The 24,717-nt window shown below is 47.6% G+C and overlaps 1 protein-coding gene across 1 annotated transcript in view; it reads left to right on the plus strand.

Moving 5' to 3' along the window:
• Positions 1-6,754: 6,754 nt before the first annotated feature.
• LOC149331166 (uncharacterized) overlaps positions 6,755-24,717 on the plus strand; it is a 35,194-nt gene continuing 17,231 nt past the window's right edge. The window contains exon 1 of the mRNA XM_089555892.1: positions 6,755-7,831. Coding sequence (XP_089412018.1) covers positions 6,755-7,831 — 1,077 coding nt within the window. The remainder of the gene's footprint in view (positions 7,832-24,717) is intronic.

Here is a 24,717-nt window from a genome sequence, read left to right on the forward strand (position 1 = left end):
GTAACCAGCGCCTTCTTCAAGACGTCTGGTACTATTTGAGTGGAAAGTATGCCGCTAAAAATGGCGAGAAAAACATGCTTTATTCGTCCGACGTGTCTGCTTAGTACCTTAGCGAGAAGGCTTTCGCTCACCATAGACATAAAGAATAAAACGGCGGTCGTCTTCCATGAAAGACGGCAAAATTGCGAACTCACACGGATTTCATGCTGTGTACCAGCTGACTGCGCACTGCTAGACGAATAGCCTGACCAGCAGCCAAAAAAGAAGCGTTTAAGTCATCTGCAAGTGTATGAGATAATGCATCGAGGTAGCGGGAAATAGCTTCTCATGCGTTCCTGGGTACACAGCCTAGTATGCGATTCACAACAACCCACGACTTCGCTTCGATGTCACAAAACTTGCCTGGAAATATCGGCTTCTTTCTGATTGCAGCAATGCGTGTGCTCTGTTGCGCGCTAATCTGTAATGTGCCTTAATCTGAGTACTCTTAGGCAAGCGCCTATACTGAGCCCAAGCCAGTTCCTTCTCTGCAATCACCGACAGAACTATGGTTTATGGGGTTTAACGTCCCAAAGCGACTAAGGCTATGAGAGACGCCGTAGTGGAGGGCTCCGGAAATATTCGACCACCTGGGGTTCTTTAACGTGCACTGACATCGCACAGTACACGGGCCTCTAGAATTTCTCCTCCAAAAAAATTCTAGCCGCCGCGGCCGGGATCGAACCCGCGTCTTTTGGGTCAGCAGCCTAGCACCATAACCGCTGAGCCACCGCGGCGGCTCCGACAGAACTACTTTAGTTATCTACGGACAACTAACCTCTTGTGTTGTGTGTGTTGTCGTCGTTTTTTAGCGCCAGTACGCCTTTTGCGTAAACATGTCAACACCTCTTAATGTTCCCTAACAATTCTTTTTACTGGAAGTTGACAACTGCCTGAGCAATTCTGCAAACGAGCGTAAAATAGCTTTCGGAAGTATTAGTCAAAATGATATCCCAGTCACACTTTTTCATGGCAGCGTCAAACCGATATGTATCGAAAACTGTCACAAATGTATCTTTCAATGCCCTGAACCAGGCTTCTGCAAAAAGGCAGCAACCAACAGAGATATCGTCCCTAATTTTTCATTCAACAATAAAAAGTGGTTTCGTGCTGTCCACGGCGGATGTTCATGAGGTCAATTCAAGACGATAATACCTTATTTCCAAAAAGTTCAACGCGCGTAGAAAGATTGATTGTAGCTTCAATGCCGGCATCGGCAAGAGTATTTTAATATTCAGCATTCAACTGCTTCTCTTTCTTTAAAAGGTCGGTATTGACGTCACCTATCAAAGAAATACGACCATGCGGAAATTCATCCTTACACAGCTCTTCGAAGATTGTTCTCTGTGTCGGTGGACGATGAATTGCGAATGCCACGACAGCCAGTAATTCATGTCGACAACCAGTCAAAGCGAATGAAGTATTTAACAAAACCCCACTGACTTTAACCAAAACCCTTTATTCCGCCACCCAGTACGCTGTCACGAGTAAAGAAAAAAGCTATTATATCTTAGTAACGAGGATAGTTGCGAAAGTTTTGTGAAATGGTTATCTTAGTACAAATTAAAGCGTCTATGGAATCCTCTAATATGTTGACTTCGTGTACAGCTGGATGTATATGAAGGAGAGTGCAGGATTGATTTCAAGCAAAAAATGATAGTCGTTACTAACCAAACGGCAGTATCGACTAAACAAAAAGTTCCAGTTTATATTCAGGCTCAAATTAAGTTAATGAATGAACTTGCCAGCGGTATGCAATTACTACAATAGATTCCAGGCTGTTGTTGGTGTAAGGGTGCAGATAACGCGAAAGAAACTTTTAACTTGAACAGGTGAACGTGGAGTGTTAGAGGAAATAAGGAATTATAAGTGCCAGCCTTGCCGCAATTACCTCAGACTACGGCTAAGGGGATATAATTGAAAAGGATTATTGCCCCGCAGGAGCTAAAAAAATTCAGGGGGCACTTTGACTGTCTAAAGTGCGTAGAGGCGGAAGCGTTTTCCGCACCACCTTCGCTGTTTCTGTGGCACTGGTGGCGTCACATATATTTGAGTACTAATTACTAAGTGATGGCAAATCACTAATGAATTCTTAATTACTGATTAATGCCTGAATACTAATTAACTGCTAATTAATGACGTTTAAGCTTCGCCTTTAGGAGTGGAACGCGACAGCGCGTTGTAGCGCTACCAGGGAGTCCACGGAACGCCACCACCCGTTCGGCGCGATGCCTTGCCCTTTGAACGCAACGCTTTTTGAGGAAAGCAAATGGCGCAGTAATTCTCTGTCATCTCGGTGGACACCTGAACCGCACCGTACAGGAAGGGAGGAAGTGTGAGTGAAAGAAGAAAGAGGGGCCGTAATGAAGAAAATGAAAATTGTATTTGAGGAAAGGAAATTACGCAGTAACTGTCTCACATATCTCCTCGGTGGACACCCGTCAAAATTCAGGGGGGCACTTTTTTGACCTAAAGTGTGGTCACTGATGTGTGGTTAAGATGTTAAAGGGATACTGAAGCAAAATCTGAAAATTGAACGAAAAGGCTGACTATAGATTCTCGGAATGTGATTACACCAAAATCTAGTCGTCACTGCGCATATTTTTCAGCGGATGGTTTTATTTTCTATGTTTCATGAGCGCGCGCCAAGCCCTCCCGCTCGGCGCGAGATGGCAAGCGTGACGTCATGGCACCCTCCCGCGGCGACAAATATGGCGGCGCCCTTCGATGAATGAAACCTCGCTTCGGACTGGTTGCGTCGTTGTTACTGGCTTCTTCAGCGCGTTCACTGGCCATAAATGGGCCATCAGTCTTTCGCTTCATCACCTGTTGCACATAAAAAAACTTCCGAGTAATAAATTTGCTTTATTTTTTATTTAGAGTGACGATTCTGCCCCCTTTAGGCTAAGAGGGGTGTCGGTTTGTTGACAACAATGCTTCCACTCCTAACCACCAGATGGCGCCACTAGTCTGAACATCGTCGCGCTTCTGTTTTAAAAGCGAGAATGCTAGAAATGGCATAAGGTGCGAAAAAAATAGCTGTATTTAGCGTACGTAAGCGTGCATACGGTTATGGTATGTAGACAGCATCGATTAACATTTTGGCATATCCGTGTACGCCGTGAGCAGACGACAGACATGGAAAAGCCGCGAGTAGCGATGGCAATCGTGCTTCTGCGGGAATGGTGGGCTCGCGGGTGTTATGACGTCTAGTCGCAGCTTCCAAAGGCAGCCACCAGGTGCAACGATACGGCAATAAATCGCGAAAAAAAGCGTGTTATCTGCCTTTTTCGCTAAAATGCTTGTCATATTTATCAATTTTAACAGTCAAGCTCTTGTTTACATGCAAAAGAGTAGCTCCAAAAGTTTGGTTCAGTATCCCTTTAGCTTCGCCCCTAAGAGTGGAACGCGACAGCGTCTTGCAACGCTGCCAAGGAGTCCATAGAACGCCAATGCCCATTCTGTTCTACGCCTCGCTCGTCGGTAAATTGGTTTTTGAGGAAAGGAAATGTATTTGTCTCTCATTTGTCGGTGGACACCTAAACCTCGCCGGAGGGGAATGGAGGAGGATGAGAGTGAGTGAAGACACCGTATTCACTAGACGCGCCTTTGTTCATTACAAACCATCGAGCTGGCATGGCGGAGTGGATAGCGTGCTCGTCTCTCACGCCGAAGACCGGGGTTCGATTCCTGAGCTCGACCAATTTCTTAATCGCTTTTATTTATTTATATGGCCTGACTAATAAAGCTGATTAGGCTAATTGTGTAATTAAGCAATTAACTAAGCTCAGTCCCACTTACTTGGAGCATCACTATACGATCCCTTCAATTGGTTGTATGGTTACTAGCGAAAGTGCAATTGGCCCCGTTTGAAATTCGCGCACTGTGACGTCACGACCGTTTCCACCAATTGAAAAGCGTGACATTTTCTGTCGACAACTGCTGCTTACAACGATGAGACATTAAAGGCTTCCGCCTTAATATTCCTGCTTCTGGTAATGAGGCGAGTGATGATGAGGGTGGCAAAATTAAATGAGCGAATTCATTGCGCAATACACTGCCACAGCGTTACTACAACGTCATGATCGCACTATTTGAAATGATCGTCAGTTGACATGGGCAAATTTAAATATAGGAACATTGACGATCTGGAAATATTCCGAAATCCGTAACCTTCCATTTCTTTGTCTACCGGCTTCATAATTGTTGTATTGCTCCCTTTTGATTACTATATAATGAACAAGACATCACATGCAGCCCATATGAATCCATTGTCCGTATTCTGATCAAAGGAAGAGAAATGAAGGGCTGATAAGATATGCATTTGAAATAAGGTAACTGTACCTCTAACCTAACAAAGGATAAGTGAATGTTTAATTTTATTTGTGGTGCTGATAGATGGGAAATTATTACTGGTGTCGTTCTTTATCTGAGATAGTGGGTTAGGAACGCGAAGAAGAAACAATCAAATGCTGCCGTTGAGATCCGAACTCAAGACCTACACATTTTGCGTGTCATTTTCAAGAAACTCAGCTACGGTGGGGACTGCCCATCTTCAACTTTCGAGTGCAATTGTGTGGCGTGTAGCCTAACGAAGAGAGAATTCACCAGGCCCATTCCACAACCACAGCGGCTAACGTGGAACGTACTGTCTCAACGCATGGGTCACGTTGAATGCGGTTGAAAACTGGGGCAGTAGCTATCTGAGAACCCTCTTACGCTTCTTACGGTACCAAGACTGCCAGAACCGAGGACTCGGTTAAGTTATTGAGCAGAAAAGGTACCTGAAAATGAGGGGCACCATAGGAGAAATGCAAAGGCCTTTGGTTCGGATCACACCAACCGCCTGTGGTTCTTTTTTTGTGCTTTCTAATGAAGTTATATATCGAAATAATTGATTACACTACTTATTTTTCATTTATCAACACCACAAATAAAGCAAACGACACTCTCCACATAGCTCAAGAGGCGCCATTTTTTCGTGAGGTCTGTATGTGAAACGCACGAAAAACATACGCAATAACGGAAACTGTCTTGTGAATGCTTAAGAGGGGCAACTTCACTACGACATAAACGTGCACTTCTTCAGCAGACCTTAAACTTTGCTAGGTCACGTGAATGTTTCACGAGAGCTGCTCCATTCGAACATTATCGTGCTCTTGTTCAGTGCGCCGGAAGCTCAGCCGGGCAGGATATCAGCAGAGTAAGGAGCTTGAACGTGACATCTAGAGCTCCTTAATTCAGCCAGGCCTGCAGATTAGTTACGTTTCATAAATAATGCAATATTGCAATCTGCAGCCTTCCCTCTCATGTGCAAATTGTCTCAACAAAACACCTTTTTGACAGCACTCAAAGTGGCAGGAAAAAAAATCTTAACCGTCACAGAAGATATTAAATAAACACTGGATTTTCGCTTACGACGGGCACGCATTATGAGGGGTGCTTTGATGTTTTTTACTTCATTTTGCCTTCATCATTAGCAATACTGGCGACAGTGATTAAACACCATCTTAATTATCAGAAACAACTACGCAATTTACGATGCTTTCATTACACATATGAGCAAAATGTAACAGGCGCTTTTAAATTTTTTAATAGAATACCAAAGTACTCACAGTAAGGGTTGGAATGGCCAACAGAAATGCAGTTGTTTTAAAGGCGGCGGCCCTATGCACAAGCAGAGTTTCTTGCTAGAGTAACGCGGTCATCAAATACGCGCCTTTTATATAGTAGGCCAACGACAGCATTAGCTCAATTTTCATCCTTTTTATATGAACAGCCTTCAGCCAAACCATTTGTCACAGCCACAGGAATTGACATGTTTTTATACGTGAACTAACTTTCATAAGGCGGATGATTTGTCTTATGAAAGGGAGTTCACGTATAAAAACCTGTCAATTCCTGTGGCTGAAGGCTGTTCATATAAAATCCTCAACATCTTGTTATTCCCCCTGATTGGGAAAAAAAGCAGACTGCTGTTTTTCTATCTAGTGAAGCAGCGCAACGGCACAAGGCCAAGGGAAGAAGAGGACAAACACAGCGCTGAACTGACAACAAATGTTTATTCCGGATGCAATCAGCATATATATACTTCAGCACCTTCGAAAAAAACAACAAAAGAAAGAGAGAGGAGCGGAAGGTTTTTGACATTCATATTCAAAGCTCTGCGCTTTACCCAACAAAGAATACAGGCGCATCGGTATTCTCCACATTTCTCCCCCCCCCCCCTGCCTTCCATGGCTTGCAAATAATTTATAGTTAGTATACGGCGAGATATTAACTTTAACTGATGAAATATTCCGCGTCGAGTTTTCATAAATCCCAATTGATAACATTTGGGGGGGGGGGGGGGGGGGGGGGGGCTGCGATCGCCGAGGTGAGCGGACGCGTTCACATCGGCTCTGTCTGCTACAGATGTTTTCGCAGCGATTTCAACAGCATTTTACCGCCAATATTTCACCAACGGATCCGTGAAGTCGAGAGGCATCGACGGATACCCAGTTTTGAGGTGGGCCACCATTCTTCTCAGAGATATTGAATTATCTACATTCCGACCACGCCGTAGCTTCGCTGGGCCTAGGCGCGTTCGCCAGACGCTAGGCCTAGCGGCCGCAACAGCTGCGCGCCGCCGACGAACGCGGCGCCAAGTATACGGACTGTTTTGAACGAAGCGGCACAAGCCGACGAACGTCACTCAAGAATGAACGTCCAAGTGATGGGGGAAGACATTTCGGCCGAAGAAATTACCGAAGAAGCCGGATGGAAGACCGCCGGAGAGCGGCGTTCGAAAACCCGAGACCGCGGTACGAATTCGACGCACGACATCGAGGCAAGAACGAACGCGCATGGCACCAGCCAGCAAGGTACGAAACCCAAGAATGTCAAGGGAAAGGTTATTAAAGCGGGACGCAGGCCCAGACTACCGAAGGAGGAAATCAAAATCGTGGTTCGACCACAAGGCGGTCTCGACATCGTTAAGGTCGGCGCCCCGACGGTCACCGCCGCAATCTTCGCAGCCGCTGGCATAACGGGAGACGAAGGTGCAGAAGACACGGTCTGTCCCAACTCACACCAGAACATCGTCGTCGTCAGCACAGCGAAACGAACGAACGCGGACCGCTATGCCAAAATACGGCAAATTGACATCCAAGGAAAATCACATGCAGTCAACGCGTATGAAACGGCACCCGATAATACAACCAAGGGAGTGATTCATGGCATCCCCATTGCGCACGGACCCCAGGCACTGGACGAGAACATCGTAAACCAGAGAAACCCACTTGCTCTGGCGGCCAAACGCATAGGCACTACGACCACGGTCGTTATTGCCTTTGACGGACTCAAGGTGCCCAACGTCGTCAGATACGGCGCAACACTCGTCCGTTGCACGTTGTATCGCAAGCAAATTGACATCTGTTACAAGTGCGGACGCCTCGGCCACCGCATGGACGTTTGCCCAAATCCCGCCAACCGCATATGCAGGGGATGCGGAGACCGCGACCCCGACAAGGGACACCAGTGCTCGCCCAAGTGTAACCTGTGCGGCGGCGCTCACATGACGGCCGACAAGGGCTGCAAGGCAAGGTACAAGACTCCGTACGTGATTCGCAGGCGACGATGGGAACGCCAAAACGCAAATGCCCAACTGACACAGCAAGACTTCCCGCCCATCCAGCCGCCCAGACTGAGATCAACGTCGAGTTCGCGTGACGGATCCCGCTCCCGCAGCCGGCAAAGGGACAGCCGCGATCAGAAAACATCGAGATCCAGGACACCAACTCCCGGAGACAAGGTGAGCTGGGCGGATACTGTCCGGGGCACCGCGCGGGAGGGGATCGTAACAGCGCCTGTAGTCCCAGGGCAAAATCAGCAAAATCACAAAGCCGATAATGGCATTTTAGAGGCGCTCAGGAAAGAGAACGCAGAAATACGAAAAGAGAACGCGGTAATGCGCGAACTAGTGCAAAAGCTCATGCTGGAGATGCAAGAACTCAGACGCGAGCACGCCGTGGTGGAACAAAACAAACAAATCGCACAACAGCAGGTGCCAACGAGCGTTCCGGACGCGACCGCGCCCGCCCCGAAGAAACGCGCGCTACAACAACAGCACGAGGGTGGTTTCGAGACCCAGGTTCCAGCCGAAATTACAGACATCAAGACAATGCTGTGCACCATGCAAAGTACCATTGAGACCCTTCACGCAACAGTCCTCGGGCTAGCAAACAGGACCACTAACCTCGAAGGAAACATGCAGATAATAATGAATCACTCCGTATTCACGCAACACGGACACGTGCCGGCTAGCTGTGATGCGGGACCGAGCCACCATCAAGGGCAGGCGGACAACTCGCTTCAGCATCAACATGGCCAATAACAACCAAGGGATAGTAATATGGCAGTGGAACTGCCGTGGCTTCGCCGGCAAAAAGGCGGTTCTACAGCAACACATCCGGCACGCAACACGCAAACCGGACGTAATATTACTCCAAGAAACACTCACCAATGCGGCTACTTTGACTGGCTACAAAACGCATGACAGCAAAATCAAGGGGAGGGGTGTATGCACGCTCGTTAGGAAGCGTCTCACATTCGTTGAACACGAACTAAGTGGCGTCCAGATGGAACACGCTTTCATCGAACTGATACCCACCAAGCAGAGGAAACAAAGTATATTCATATTGAACGTTTACAGCAGCCCGTCAAAACACCGCCAACGCTTCCGTGCGCTGTTTCAGAAGACGCTGAAGATTGCCGGGTCCCGGACGTTGATTGCAGGGGGCGATTTCAACGCGGCAGACACAGCATAGGGTTACGGATACAGCACGACCAAGGGAAGACAACTCGGACAAGATGCGCATGAACTCGACTTCATGTTACTTACGGACCCGACGCACCCGTCAAGAATCGGTAACTCTACTACCAGAGACACAACCCCGGACCTTACGTTCGCCCGAAATACCGGGACGACGGCCACCACGTGGAAAAACACGTCGACCGACCTTGGGAGCGACCACATGATCGTCGAAATATACGTCCAGACGCCAGACAAGGCGCAGGGCAGTAAGCGAAAGTTCCAATGGACCGACTGGGAAGACTTCAGAAAGAAACGAGACCAAAAAGAATCTGCAGGCGATACAATCACGGACATCGAAGCCTGGACCCGCTCGCTGGTTGCAGACGCCAAAGCGTCAACCAAGACCGTCGAAACTGAGGTTGAAACTGACAAGATGGACAGCCGCCTGGCGCATCTCATCGAGGCGAAGAATTCGATCCTGGCCAGGTGGAAGGGCCAGAGACTCAATCGGAGACTTAGAAAGAAAATAGCTGAGATCAACCGCAACATCGAGGAGCACTGCCGAACACTCAACCGCCAGCAATGGGACGAGTTATGCAATGCAGTCGATGGAAAACTGCACAACGGGAAATCGTGGAACCTGCTCAGGTATCTGTTGGACGAAACGAAGACCAAATCCCACCAGAGTGACTGCCTCGCACGTCTATTACACAGGGAGCTCGAGAAGTACGGTGAAGATGCAGTGACCGACCAGTTACTGGCCAAGTACTTGCCGCAGACGTCGACTACACAACACGGCCCTTATGATGGGGATCCGAATGTAGAATTGGATAAGGACTTTAGTGCAGAAGAGATCAGGACGGCGCTGCACAACCTACACAGCAGATCGGCGCCAGGCCCTGACGGTGTGTCGAATCGCGCCCTGAAGAATCTTGACGACAAATCCGTGGAACAGTTAATGGCATTTATCAATGACTGCTGGCAGCGCGGCACCCTCCCGCAACAATGGAAAACTGCGAAAATGATACTAATCCCGAAACCCGGAAAAGCACCGAGCCTCGAAAACCTTCGCCCCATATCGCTGACGTCCTGCGTCGGCAAGACCATGGAGCACGCATTGCTTAACCGCTGGCAAGCCCACTTAGAGCACAAAGGGGCATACCCACCATCCATCATAGGATTCCGCCCACAATTGTCCACGCAGGACGCAATGATACAACTGAAGCACCACGTTCTTGATGGCAAGACGAGAGGCACCAAAGCAATTCTCGGCCTCGACCTTGAAAGCGCGTTCGATAGAATCGCGCACTCGGCGATCTTACACCAGATATCGCGGCATAACCTTGGTGTACGCACGTACAACTACGTTAAAGATTTCTTGACAGACCGGCGAGCTGTTTTAGTGGCAGGGGACCTCCAGCTAGAAGAGCAAACGCTGGGGAGCACCGGCACCCCGCAGGGCTCCGTCATCTCGCCCACGCTCTTCAACCTGGCCATGATCGGCCTAGCAGAAAAGCTACAAGAACTGAAAGACGTCCGGCACACAATATACGCCGACGATATAACCCTTTGGGTGCACAAAGGCAGCGACGGTGACATCGAAACGGCACTGCAACTAGCAGTCGAGACAATAGAGGAATACCTAGAGGGTACGGGTTTACGGTGTTCGCCGAAAAAGTCAGAACTCCTACTCTACCGCCCCACGCAGAGGGGCAGACCACCCGGGAGTGGTCGGAATGCGGCAACGACAAAGCGCGAGTACGAAGAGATCAGACTACGTACGAGAAACGGAGCAACCATCCCGATAGTACACACAATTAGGGTCCTCGGCATGATAATCGAGGCCAACGGCGTCAACGGCGAAACGATCACTAAGTTAAAGCACAAGACAGCTAACGCCATGCGAATCCTCAAGAGGGTCACTAGCAGAAGAAACGGAATGAGGGAGGAGAGTCTCACACGACTCATACACTCTTTCGTCATTAGCCATATTGCGTACGTTGCGGCATTCCACAACTGGTACAAGGGAGAAGAAGCCAAGATCAATGTCCTCATTCGCAGGGTGTACAAGATAGCACTGGGTCTACCCGAGTCTACCAGCACGCATCGCTTGCTCCAGCTCGGACTTCACAACACGCTTAGCGAAATCGCCGAGGCGCAGCGCACTTCACAACTGGAAAGATTAACGGGAACGACTGCAGGCCGCCAGATCATGGAAAGTCTCGGCATCCGTTACCACGTACAACAAGGCCAGAAAGTCGCCATTCCAAACGCGATCAGACAAACGCTAAGAGTCGATCCGATTCCACGAAACGTCCACCCGGAACACAACCGGGGAAGAAGAGTGGCCAGGGCCAGAGCTCTCCTGCACAGCCACGGAGACGATACGGGGATAAGGTTCGTTGACGCCGCGGAATACGCAGAACGCTCGCGATTCGCGGTTGCGGTCGTCGATTCGTGCGGCAAAACGCGCATAACGTCAAGTGTAGCGTGCGAACGCGCAGAAGAGGCGGAGGAAGCGGCGGTGGCACTCGCCCTCACGGATCCGACGTGCACCGTGGTTCTCTGCGACTCGCGTCAGACGGTTAGAAACTTCGCCAAAGGATGGATCTCACAGAGAGCGGCCCAAGTCCTGAGGAACCGGCAAGTCCAGCAGGAGGTAGAATTCCAAACCAGAATTCAATGGTTCCCGGCGCACATGGGAGAAGTATCGAGGACGTATCGCAACCGCAACGAGACGGCACACGCCAAGGCGCGCGAGCTCGCGAACCGCGCCGGCGACCGTCGTCCGTGGAATAGCACCAAAGACTGCTTGACCAGCTACAACGAAATTACCAAGGCCCTCTGCCTGGCCCGCCGAACCTTCCCTCCGCCCAGCGACAAGCTGGACAGGGCGCACGCGGTGATCCTCAGACAACTGCAGACGCTCACGTACCCCAACCCGGAACTATACCACAGGCTTTACCCCGGTACATACCCGACAAATATATGCAAGGTCTGCCACGCCAATGTAGCCACTTTAACTCACATGCTCTGGGACTGCAACAAAAACCTTCACGGTGCTAATTCCGGAACCCTCCCGCCGCGGTTGGCCGCTGCCTTGCGCAGCCCCAGCCTCGGGGACCAACTCTGGGCCGTCCAGCAGGCCCGCGAGGCGACGGCGAGGCAGCGCCTCGACGTCCCCACGTGGGAGACCTAAGGCCCCGTCGGCGAAAGCTCTGCAGGACTATGAATAAAGTTGTTACCAACCAACCAACCAACATTTGGGGCCATGTTTCTTAAAAAAGGATGAAAATTGAGCTAATGCTGTCGTTGGCCTACTATACAAAAGGCGCGTATTTGGTGACCGCGTTACTCTAGCAATAATGTGCACAGCGCCAAACTCTGCTTGTGCATAGAGACAAATCATCCGCCTGTCCAGTACACCAGCTGGACGGTGGATACTTTCCCAGACTCCCTACGCACCCATCTCTTTCCCAGACCCACCGCAGTCTCCGATCTATACCCCTAAGCTCCGCCTCGCACCCATTCCACGCAACATGTCCGCCCACACACACGCAGGCCGCCGCCAAGCATACGCATACAACCACAAGCCACCTTTGGACGCTGCGGCGGTGGCCTACACAGACCCCTCTCACGGAAACCACGGTGTGTGTGTGTGTGTGTGTGTGTGTGTGTGTGTGTGTGTGTGTGTGCGCGTGTGCGTGTGCGTGTGTGTGTGTGTGTGTGTGTGTGTGTGTGTGTGTGTAAGGAGCAGTTGCAGTCTTAAATTCCACACAGAGTAGGCCCTCAAGACAGCCGTCTACAGCAGCATCTTCTCCCAGAAACAAAATGCATTGCTCTTTGAGCAGCGAGTTCACTGAACATGGTGGATAATCATGTAACTTCCTTCATGGTGCGGGTTTAATCCACGAATGTATTTTATTAATACATTTTAAACGAACTTTGCCAGAAGATTTTGGTTATTCCGTCTTTCTACGCAATGAGAAAATTCGAGAAAATTCAACCCAGGTGGAAATTTATTGGTGTGAGTGGGATTGGTGCCAACTTTTATTATGTGCCAGTACGTTGAGTGAAAGCACGGTGCGCTGAAGTCGTTTGCGCCGACGCAGTCCGACTGCATTGCAGCTCCAGCCGCCTAACTGCTGCTGCTTAGATTCAAGAAAAAAGAAGACAGCTGAAGGGTCTTTGGACTCTCTCCAATTGGACGCCTATCAGTGACACATCATCATCATCGTTGTCATCAGCCGGACGGCGCCCACCGTATCCTGACACATCGCTTGACCTCTGCACCAGTGCGTCAGGAGAGGTGGGAAGACTTGCAGGAATTTGTGAACGATCATTTTTTTTCTTTATGGTCAGGTAATTCTAAATATAATTACCTTATTAATCTCCCATTGATGAACACCACATATAAAAAAACATTCCTTATGCTCCTTTTTTTGCTCACTGTTGGCTTCCGTCATGTAGTCATAAGGAGCCTCTTTTTCCCTTCCCTAGCCTGTAACCAAACAAGTCTGTAACCATTTTTACGACCCGCTCCCTATTCTCTGTTCTCAGTTAACCGAAAACCTCAGCATAAACACATTCCGAAAGCACGTTCCGCATGGTACAAACAAGACGCGCCTGCTCCGGCTACCCACCTCTCTAATAACCATGCTATACCCTACGTCTGCACAGAGGCTTCAATAGCGGAGTTCACCGCTACATACTATTATGTTACGCATGAAATCGATAACAGCACGTCATTACGTGGTAAATATAGTATGAGGTAGCCACCGCGGTGGCTCAGTGGTTGTAACACTCGGTTGCTGACCCGAAACACGCGGGTTCGATACCGGCATGGGCGGTTGCATTTCAATGGAGGCGAACTTCTAGTGGCCCGTGCACTGTGCGATGTCAGTGCACGTTGAAGAACCTAGGTGGTGGAAATTTCCGGAGCCCTTCATTACGGCGTCCCTCACAGCCTGAGTCTTTTTGGGGCATTAAACCTCCAATAAACCAAACCTATAATATGAGGTACCAAACCATCTTCCTTTTCAGTGAAGCTGCCTTTCGGGCCAATAAGGAAATATTACGACCATTCGCCACACTCGGCCATGAACAAAATTTATAGCTTATCTAGCTCGACAGAAACGTGTAAGTAGGAAAAAAAGATCTAGCAATGGAGCTACACATACTACGATGGCTCATGGATTGTGGTAGCCCAAAAAGGCTATTGGTCAAATTTTTTTTTGCGTGCTCAACATTGCGCCGTCTTATTACTGATTGGCATTGCGCACCCGTAGCCGTGCTTCCAGGCGTATAACTTTATATGATTTGATAGCTGTAATTGCTTCCTTATCTGAATTCTACTCCTTCTTGGAGGATTCCCTAAACAGCTGGATAAGTGTCGAATCTTATGGAGTGTGCTGCGGACACAACCGAGCGAGATATTTGCGAGATGGGAAGGGAAGTTAAACCGCTTTCATTTTACGCTTCACTCATTTCGCATTGGTTCTTCTGAATTGTGCTCTAACAGTTGCCCTTCCCTGTGCAAATAAATAAGGACTATATAGGATACCATAAGTGTGGAGTGTCGCTATCGCCACCACACGACAAAATTGATCGTCATCAGCAGCGGAGGATCAGGGCGGTTGAGCGCGCAGCTGAGTACATGTATGTGCGCACAAAATACACTGGGATACAAAATCTCCATTCTCGATCGCCTCTTAACAGGCACAGCAAGAGCTGCGGCCTGATTGCCAACCATTGTGAAGCACATGGTAAATGTAGCGCTCAGCCTCAGCAACTGGACAGACCGGATAAACGCAGTGACCGGCAGCATAATGGACACAGTTGTTCTTCAGGGTTCAAGAAATGCTGGCGCGGACTGAGAAATTAAAAGGATTAAACCAGTGTTGTCGGAAACGAGTTAAAAGTAACGGCGTTACCGGTCACGCGTTACTTTTTTCGGTAACTTAATAACGTACACGTTACCTTTTCCGAACTGTAACGGGTGGGAATGCAAGGCGTCACATTACTAGTTACTTTTTATTTCAATTGTCCCCCTCTGCCTCTATTTCAGAAAAAAAAACGCCGAAAATGATGTTGCAAATAAACAAAACCTACAGGTGTTCTCGACGACACTTGTTGCGGCTCGCATGCACGCCAGAAAACATCTGACCTTGACGACGCACTCAGCTAAAAAAAAAAAAGCATGAACACGCATTCACACGCATTCACACGCTTGTCTTCACCCCCCCCCCCCCCCCCCCCCTTACACACACAATTCTCTAAAGAGTGGACGCATGCCGTGCCAACAATGGACCATTTGCAAAAATCTGTAAGTCAGTTCCTCCGAAACGAAAAGGACTCGTTCCCAGGCGACACTCTCGCATTCTTCGTGGAAGCAGTTCCCTCGTCTGAGTAAACTCAGGAATGTCGCCAGTTTACTTCAAGATGGTCCCAAGAGAGCCGTCGGAAGAGTACAATGGTACAGCACAGGAAAGGGGATTGCAGTCAACCGGCTGTAGCACTGAAGTAGAGGAAAAAAAGAAGAAAATCGGCCTTTGTTCCTGTGCCGGCAGTAGTGAGCTACCTCATACTAAACTTTCTAAAAATTTTTTGCTCAACAACACTGTCGTTCCAACTTTCTCCTGTCATAGTAATATCCCCCCCCCCCCCCCCTTTCTCCCCGAGCCAGAACAAGGAACAACCCACTCCCCACAGCAATGTGACAAAGGACGGCCTCCCTCCTTTTCCTGCCTAGACTCTATTGCAAGCAGAGTGCGGCCATCCGCAGTTTTCATTCGCTTGAAGAATATGAGTGTGTCGTCAGGGTTTGAGATCTTTTGGTTGGAAAACAAGTCTTGCATAGAAGACGAGTTACAGGTTACAGATACAGCGAAGACGCACTAATTATAATTTATGGGCATGGAGTAACGGCAAACTAGCGTACGATACTTTTTTTTCGGTAACGGTAACGCGTAACCTTTATTGTACGTAACGTAGGGCGGTAACGTGTTTTTTTTTAGCGTAACGAGTAACGTATTTAGGTACTTTTTTTCGGTAACGCCTACAACACTGAATAAAACCAGAGTTATTTCTTTCTCGGGCAGAGGACACGCCAAGACAATGTCTCCATTGAGCTTGGAAAAAACCAACTGCGCATTATGGTTTTACGCGTTTTTTGCTGCTAGAAAAATCGTCTCCACAAATATTGACCTTTTTTGTATTTATGCGGTAGAAACCGAAACTAAATTTTTTTTAGGACAGCTCTGTGGCGGGATGGGACCAAGATCACCGACAAATAAGGAAGTTAACCAGTTTCGCCGCAGCACGCCGTAAGAAAGAAACCATTTTGAATAAAAAGCTCAAAGGACAAGTAAGTAGCAAACGCTGTGATTCAAGTCAAGCCAGCCAATGGTACGCTCACTAGGACGTCAGGTACCTGAACTAAGCCAGCACTGCAACTGTAATTTCCCGTGTGAATACTGGTTCTGGTACTTTTTCCACATCTTCTTACCGAAAGGTAAAAAGATGGTTTGGTTTGGTTCATAACGTTTAACGTCCCAAAGCGACTCAGGCTGTGAGTGACGCCGTAGTGAAGGGCTCCGGGACTTTCTACCATTTGGGGTTCTCTAACGTGCACTGACATCACACAGTACACGGACCTCTAGAATTTCGTCTCCATCGAAATTCAACCACCATGGCCGGGATCAAACCCGCGTCTTTCGGGTCAGCAGCCGAGCACCATAATCACTGAGCCACCGCGGAGGCAAAAGGCAACAAGAAATAAAAAAAGACCTGGCTCTAAACGGAACAATAAATTGTCTCGAAGCATAGGATACCATTAAAATCGTAAAAGTTTTTTTGAAATCACAAAGTAAACAATTGTGCACAATGCGTCTTAAAGGGACAAAGGTTTGAAAAGCGAGCATTATATCTAAAGATGTTTCTCAACTTGTGTATGAGATGTCTTGTAGTCGCAAATGTCATAAAATTCCACCCAAAGTGTTTTCTAACATTCTGTATGGAATGTCTTGGAGTCGCAAATGTCGTGAAATGTCATGAGGCGGTTGCACTGCTAGTTGTGTGGGCTACCAGCCAGAACCAAGTCTCCGCAAATGATCGATTGTATAGATTCTTTTTCTGCCATCTGGAAAACTCTCCGTACAACCGGTATTCGCAACGCACTTGTTCAAAGAACTGTATATACTTCTGGAGATAATTTAATGCAGTCAGTACTCTATCCCTGTCTCATCGACAAGGCAGTCGTCGGCTATACTCTGGAGCAATGCGGATAGCTGTGCAGAGCCACAGTGTTAGCCTTGGTAAATGTTTTACCGCAAACAGACAGGGACTATGACAATGACGATACACACACAAGCGCGACAAAAAATTTTGCCACTTAGCGCTGGTATTTAGCTGCCGCCTTTGTCGTGGTTAGTGTATGCACTGAACCTTTTTACAATATCCACATGCATAACCCGCCGAGTCAGAAGTTTAAATATTAGTCCTCAATTTCCCTTGTAGCATCATAATTTAGGCCTCTCAGTTAAGTAGCCTGTATTACTATGGGTTGCAGTTATTAAAGGCCGCAGCTTTGCAACACAGATTACTAAATTTGCTTGTTTTTGTGTGGAGGAGAACCGGAATACCGATCTGCATAACGTTAAGATAAAAAGGTAAAATGGAAAGAGAGGGTCGGAAGTATCTCGTACCAGAAAAAACAAAATACTATCACCACCTCCTGTTGCGTAGTATACTCTATAATAAACTAATTCGATGCCTTTTTTTACAGGCTCAGATTTTCAATGCACAAGGGGAGCGAAGCCCTGATGAAGCAGAAAAGCAAATTATCCTGAACAAGGATTTCTACAGAGATAACCATCACTAAAACTACGCGATGTTATCCTTGAAATGCATTTCTTGTTCGTTGCACTTTTGCTGAGTAATATGATGTTGCGGCCTATAAACAGCTGAACTCAGAAGTGAAGAACTGTCTGCCGTTATAAAAATAACAACCAGCAATCTTTATGCTCGTGAGTCGTCAATATCAAGTGATACCAATAGCAAAACAGCTTATTTGTTCTTTAGATATGTCTGTTTCGTAGCTTCCTCACTCATTTTCCTAACATGTGGGGTGCACCTGAAAGGGCCTCCGTAACACGTACTACTGTAATTTTGACGCAAATAACTACTTATAAACCCTACAGAGACATTGATAGAGCGTCCCAGAAGCAATTTAAAGCCGTTTTCCGCCGTTCTACGGTTACGCTTTCCACCCGATGGCCGCTTTTGCGGCGAAAAGAAAAAGAAGGCGCTTTGTTTAAGCTTCGAAAGTGCAACCTATGGCTAGGACTGCATTTCTGCATTTATAGTATAAAACTACATCTGAGAATGAGAGTCCTGGTGTAGCTACTTCGTTTCCACATATTGGACGCCTTTCAAGTCAATTCATTGTAGTAAATTGCGTGACGAACAAAAAGCGAGTGGAATTAGAGAGACAAGAGAATTATAACTTCATCACCGTTCATCGAGACGGGCTCAAGTTTGAAATCCATATGATAGGTATGCGCATAAAGAATTTATTTCTCATTTGCAGACATATAGATTTGCACATTTCTGAAGAAAGTTTTGAAAGCATCAAGAAAGATTATAAATTCAAGGGCAACTAGAAGTTATTAAAGTTTGAGAAGAAAACGAATAACCTTTATCGTTCATTGAAGTGCAATAGGTTCAAGACAACACTGACGCCACGTGATCGCCTCTTTGAACCTCCGACATATTGCTGCCCGACTCCGTCCGTACAGGACAGCTTCCTGATGGAGCGATTTCCTTGGTCTGCAAACTGCTTGCATTCCTACGAAACCCGTTCACACAAAAACAGAATGATTAACACATCCATCAATCCGCATAATATGAAAGGTAAAAGGATGTTGGTACACGTTCATCGGTTTGCGTTACGAGCGACAGTGTCTTTTCAGCATCGCTAAAACCGTGGCTTCGTTGTCGAGAAGCATGAACACTGGCCGGACTTCTGTAACCATGACATCCAACCTGAACTGGAGCGTACACATCCAGTCCATTGTCTCAGCAGCATCCAAAAAACTTCGGTTATTAAAGTACCGCCTAAAGCATTGCACGACGAAAACTAAACCGACAGCATACACCTCACTTGTGCGTCCAGTGCTCGAATACGCCGACGCTGAACGGATCCGCACATAAAAACGGACATAAAAATTGTTCAAGGCGTCCAGAGCAAAGCACTCAGGTTTATTTATCACGCTTATGGTAGGCAGGTCTCGGTATCTGATTTTCTCGACAGATCTGGGCTTCCCACGCTTGAATCCCGTCGCAAGCAGCACCGCTTAAAAATGTTGTTCAAATATACAAGCGCTGAGGGATGAGGCAGCGGGGCTGTTCATGAACCCGTTGTCCTTCGCAGCACGGGCTGTCTGGTTGGAAACAGCTTATTGCAGCTTCGATGTAGGTCAAGGAGGAGTAGGTAGAAGAGGAAAGGCAGGGAGGTTAACCGGAAGACTAATCGGTTTGCTACCCTACACGGGGGGAAAGAAGTGAGGGGATAAAACATGAAAGAGAAAAAAGAGTAGCAGAAAATTGAAGTCACTCTAAAAAGTCAGTGTTCGATGAAGTCACAGCCTATCGTGCAGGCCAGAAGGTCAAAGGGTCTGTAACATGAATGGATTCACTATACCGTGACGCTGATTCGGCGTAGCTCAATGGAGTAACTGCAGGAACTCGATGAGGAGCAGGAAGGGACGGGATTTTAGCCACCGCGGTGGATTAATGGTTATGGTACGCGGCTGCTGACCCGAAAGACACGGGTTCGATCCCGGCCGCGGCGGTCGAATTTGGATGGAGGGGAAATTCTAGAGACCCGTGTACTGTGCGATGTCAGTGCACGTTAAAGAACCCCAGGTGGTCGAAATTTCCGAAGCCCTTCCTTATAGCGTCCCTCATAACCTGAGTCACTTTGGGATGTTACACTCCCATAAATAAACAAAAAGGATGGGATTCAGTGATTTGGTCTAGGTTGACATTCTGCAACTGTGGCGCCACGACAGCTACGTAAGTTAAGTACACCTTAGACAGCTGAGACTCAACTTGCTGCAGAACATAATGCTTGGTCTGGCACATCATTGGTGACTTTTAAGGAAGACATAAGCGCAAATAAAAGGCTTCAGCGGGAGAAGCTGGGAACGAGTGCAAATTTGTCTTAGGCGAAATTCGTTCTTCCTGTTGCGTGTATCGCTGGCACTGACGAGTCTTGTTGGATTTATGTAGAACAGCATCTGCAAGCCAGCGTGTATGCACTTCAGAACATGGTTGATTGTGATACCGGCATCAAGCGCTTGGACAGGTCTGCAAAATTTTCGCTCTACTGGGTGAGGTTCTCATCCAGACGCTGCTCCTGGCTATGAGAGCGTTAATCTACGCATCTTCTGCACGGTTGGCTGCGTGAAACGACTTAGAACGACAACTGCTACAAAAAGCCCGGGACGTCTAGCCGGTTGCTCATTGCGAACAAGGGAGCCGTAGCGTTCCCGAAACGTCATTTGTGTTTGACCATGGGCAGTGACCAGTGAATCTCATCAGGCCATGATTCCTGACCAGAGGGTATGCTGTCGAACCATCGACTACATCACTTCACGCCATCAATATGGACAACCGGTCGTCACCGAAATACGCCGTTTTCGGTATGCGTGGTCGTCACCGAAATACCACGCGCACCTGCGTTTCAACCTCCACTGTACGTCTAACCAAGTTATTCCAAGATCCTTGCGTCTAAAGAAACCGTTAAAACACGTTTTGGTCTCCATGTGGTAGTAAAAGCTGAAAGTAATCTCCTTCGGGCAAGGATTGAACAATATAAGCTGACAAAGAAGCGCCTAGAAACCGAACTGTTCTGTGCAAAGCGACAATTGGAATTTATCGCTCCGGACGTCCTCCCCAACATTCAGTTGGTTGCGAACCAAGAAATGTACAGAAGGGAAGAGAGCCATCTGAAATCGCAGGATCAAGAGCTGCCGACTTTACATGCTGAAAAGGGGACAACAATCAGGGTCACACCAATCTCCAATACACGGAACCTGTCGTCCTACGAACTGAACTGAACTGATCCGAAGCCAAGACGCTCAGCCGAGGTTTCCATTTCAACCAAGGGAAGGCACCGGGCCTCCGTAGGGTTGCACGCGCCGTAGAAGGGGCAGTACTACTTCTGGAACGAGACATTCAGGACGAAGTTCGAACGAAGGCGATAGGATTGTTGTCACGCGTGAAGAAGACGTCATCAAACCGCCCTCTTGGTTGAGATGAACGCTCAGCAATCCGAAGCATCCAGGCTAACAAGGATATAGCTGTCTTCTCGGCAGATAGAGGTAATGTTACTGTTATCCTTGACCGGTCTTCTTACAAGAAGAAAATGGCGGCCGTGCTTCAGGACGAGACCACTTACTGCCGGATTACGAAAGACCATACTTCCAATGTGCAGACGTCTTTTCAAAAAATGCTCACAGAAACCCTCAAGGGCATCCCACCGTCTGTGAAACAGCTTTATTGTCAATTGCTATGCAGAAACGGCTGAGCGCCCGCCATATACGGATTATCACGCGTGCATAAAGCATGAACTCCCCTGCTCCCAATAGTGGATTTTAGAAAGTCTATGTTGTACTCGTTGTCAAAGTACCTTCATGGCGTTCTGTCTCCCCTGGTGGGCAAGATAGGCACGGACATTAAGAATTCATCCGACATCATGGACAAGGTCAATGTAGTCGCCCTAGAAGACACAGACGAGATCGTTTCTTTCGATGTCTACTCGCTTTTTACCAGCGTACCTGATCTCGCAGTTGAGACATTTAAACAACGTCTCAAGAATGACACTTCGTGGCAAGACCGTACGCCGTTCGAAGCAGCGGAACTTTGCCAATTCTTGCATTTCTGTCTCGCCAACATGTATTTTACGTACAGCGGCAACTTCTACCAACAAACATTTGGCACAGCAATGGGGGCAGCCATCTCGGTCACAGCGGCTAACATCGCTATGGAACCTATCGAAAGCAAAGCTATGGTCGCCTTCCAACCCCGACAAAAAGTATTTCTTGGGTATGTGGACGACTGCTTCTGCGTCATAGGCGGAAAGCCACGCGAATTTTTTTCGATCACCTCAACGCCATCGAGCCCTCAATCAACTTTACTGTTGAGGAAGAGACCGACGGCTGCTTTCCGTTCCTCGACACTGTGGTAACCCGTACTCCTACTGGTTTTGGTTTTCGCGTCTACCAGAAACCGACGCATTCTGGAAGATACCTAGATTTTGATTCAGCGCACTCAATCAGTCATAAACGCTTAGTGGTTGCATATCTAATCTACCGTGCCAGGGAAGTATGCAGTGAAGACGGAGACCTAAACTGCGAAATGAAGACAGTGGAAAATGACTTGAGAAGGAACGCCTACTAACTTTTCTTCATTCGGAAAACGCAAAGTATTGAAGACGAAAGTGCTCACGCACTGAAACCAAAACGAACCCCTATCCCGTATGTATCACGGATCACCGAGGCGCTGGCGCGGATGTTCCGCAAGCACGGCGTCCATGTTGCACATGTTCTAACAATCAAGATAGGAAATGAGCTTGTAAATGTGAAAGACCGGCTCCCTCGTGCCAAGTTTCCGACGTGGTTTACAAAATTGTCTGCGCCGACTGTTCATCAGTTCATATAGGCGAAACTAAAGATTTTACGAGACTCCTGAAAGAACATCAGTATGATGTACGAAAAGGAAAAGTGACAACGAGCGCAATCACGGAGCATGCGCAAGAGACTGACCATGAAATTAACTGTTATGAAGCATATATAGTGACTACCAAAAAGAATGTATCAGCCGGCCGAAATCTCGAGTCACTAATCATCCAGGCTACGCCTAGCACAATAACTAAGTGTAATGACACATTGCACCCTATCTACGCGAAATGTAAGAACGATACTAACCGCTACAAAAAGCCTGGGACGTCCAGTCGGTTGCTCATTGTAAACAAGGGAGGCGTAGCGCTCCTGAAACGTCATTTGTGTTTGACAATGGTCAGTGACCAGTGAATCTCATCAAACCATGATTCCTGACCAGACGGTACACCGTCGAACTCTCGACTACATTTATCCCACTCCTTTCCAACTCTACCTCAGTCGTCACGTGAGGCAGTTGTGTAAAACACGAGAAGTATAGAAAGGTGCCTTTTATTTTAAACTTTGCCATTGAAATTTCAGCCATCTGCCCCCTACTCAATCTCATACAGCAACATTATACTAAAACATCTGAGATCCAAGGCATAAATGCGGTTGAAACTTTGAAAGTTTCTTCATTTGGTAGTTAGAACACGTCGATAGCCTTCGCCACGCTCCATCGCAGACATCATTGCCGCTGCAACGGGCCGGCCAAACAAGTAAAGCTACCTCATTGAATGTGTTCCTGATCGCACGGCTAGATTCTGTCTACATGACTACCTTTGATTCTCTTCCATTGAGCCTTGTTTCCCCAGACACTTTTCTGTACTCTACCCGTTTTAGACTAGGCGTAGCCGCTCTATCCCACATTCTCGAATTTACTGCAAACTTTAAAGGTACCTTCTACAGGGGACAGCCATAATCGATAGAATACTTTTGGCTGCTCTGGGGTGTTGGAGGACCCCATATAGATAGAGATCGATGCATTTGTTTCCGACGTTGTCAGGGAAGGTCTGTACAAAGCTGCCGACAAATCGCAACTCCCATAGCACTGTCTCTCTAACGGCGTTAACACAGGAACTTATTCTCTGGCAAGATGGCAGATTATCACTTCCCTCGAGCACCCTCGGCCGCATAAACCGGCAGCATATTCACGAATGACCTTATGAAGTGAATGTGACAACCACTAATAATATTCGCCATCGCCTTACTCATCCCCTTTGCATTGTACGTAAGGTACACGAATTGGCGAGGGTTTAGTAAGGATGTCAGTTCAGGTATTACCCCTTAAGAAAATTGAGTATACGCCTCCTTTTCTTGTTATAACAAAACATGGGAGACACCAAATGGGTGTAGAGGTTTATACATTGCAACAATCACGCTAAGTGTTTTTGCCCACCCGTCTGCTCAGCGTTTCCAGTCCACTAGGCTCTTACTCCTAGATCTCCTACAGCTGAGTCGAAACCAAAACATGGCTGTCTTCTGGCTTCTGATGGCTGGTTGGGAGCACTGAAAAGCGGCACTGGATCATGCAACAAGCTGTTCTCAATGCCATCGATCTCACCATCATTACAACCCTTTCCCCAAGACCCCCCATTTCTGCTACCAGTTATTCTTCGCATCACCCATTACAAAAGACATTACACATGCTACCAACCTACGACGATGAGCCGGCACCCTTTACCTGCTAGACTTTTCGCCTTGTATTCGTCTATCCTTTGCATAGATTCTTCAATAGCTGCGGTCACAGCCCCTCATTACTCTCACATGTAATTTTATTGCTCGGTTATGGAGGACATAGCAAATTCGAGCTCACGGACTGCTCTAAAGTATAATATGAGGTTCTAAACCAACTTTCTCTTTCATAGCGGTTGGTTACCGTGGCCGCAAAGGAATATATGCTCTTCGCCACATCGAATCGTCAAAGCAATTTTTAGATTTTTACCTCGTCATTCAGAATCAGTGCAAGAAGAAAAAATTGGAAAAATGCGCCAAATTCCAGGTTAATACACAATCGGAGGCTGCCTAATTCGGTTATTAGACAAGTATTGTGTTTATTAAACCGGGCGCAGGCTCATGAATAATCGTTATCCATCCAACCGCCGCCAGGGTACAAAGAAAGGTTTGTAGCATCATGTTCGCCCTTGATTGGGTGCAGTGAGT

Source organism: Amblyomma mixtum, chromosome 8 (assembly GCF_055824585.1).
Source record: "Amblyomma mixtum isolate Tamu chromosome 8, ASM5582458v1, whole genome shotgun sequence".
Taxonomy (NCBI): Eukaryota; Metazoa; Arthropoda; class Arachnida; order Ixodida; family Ixodidae; genus Amblyomma; species Amblyomma mixtum.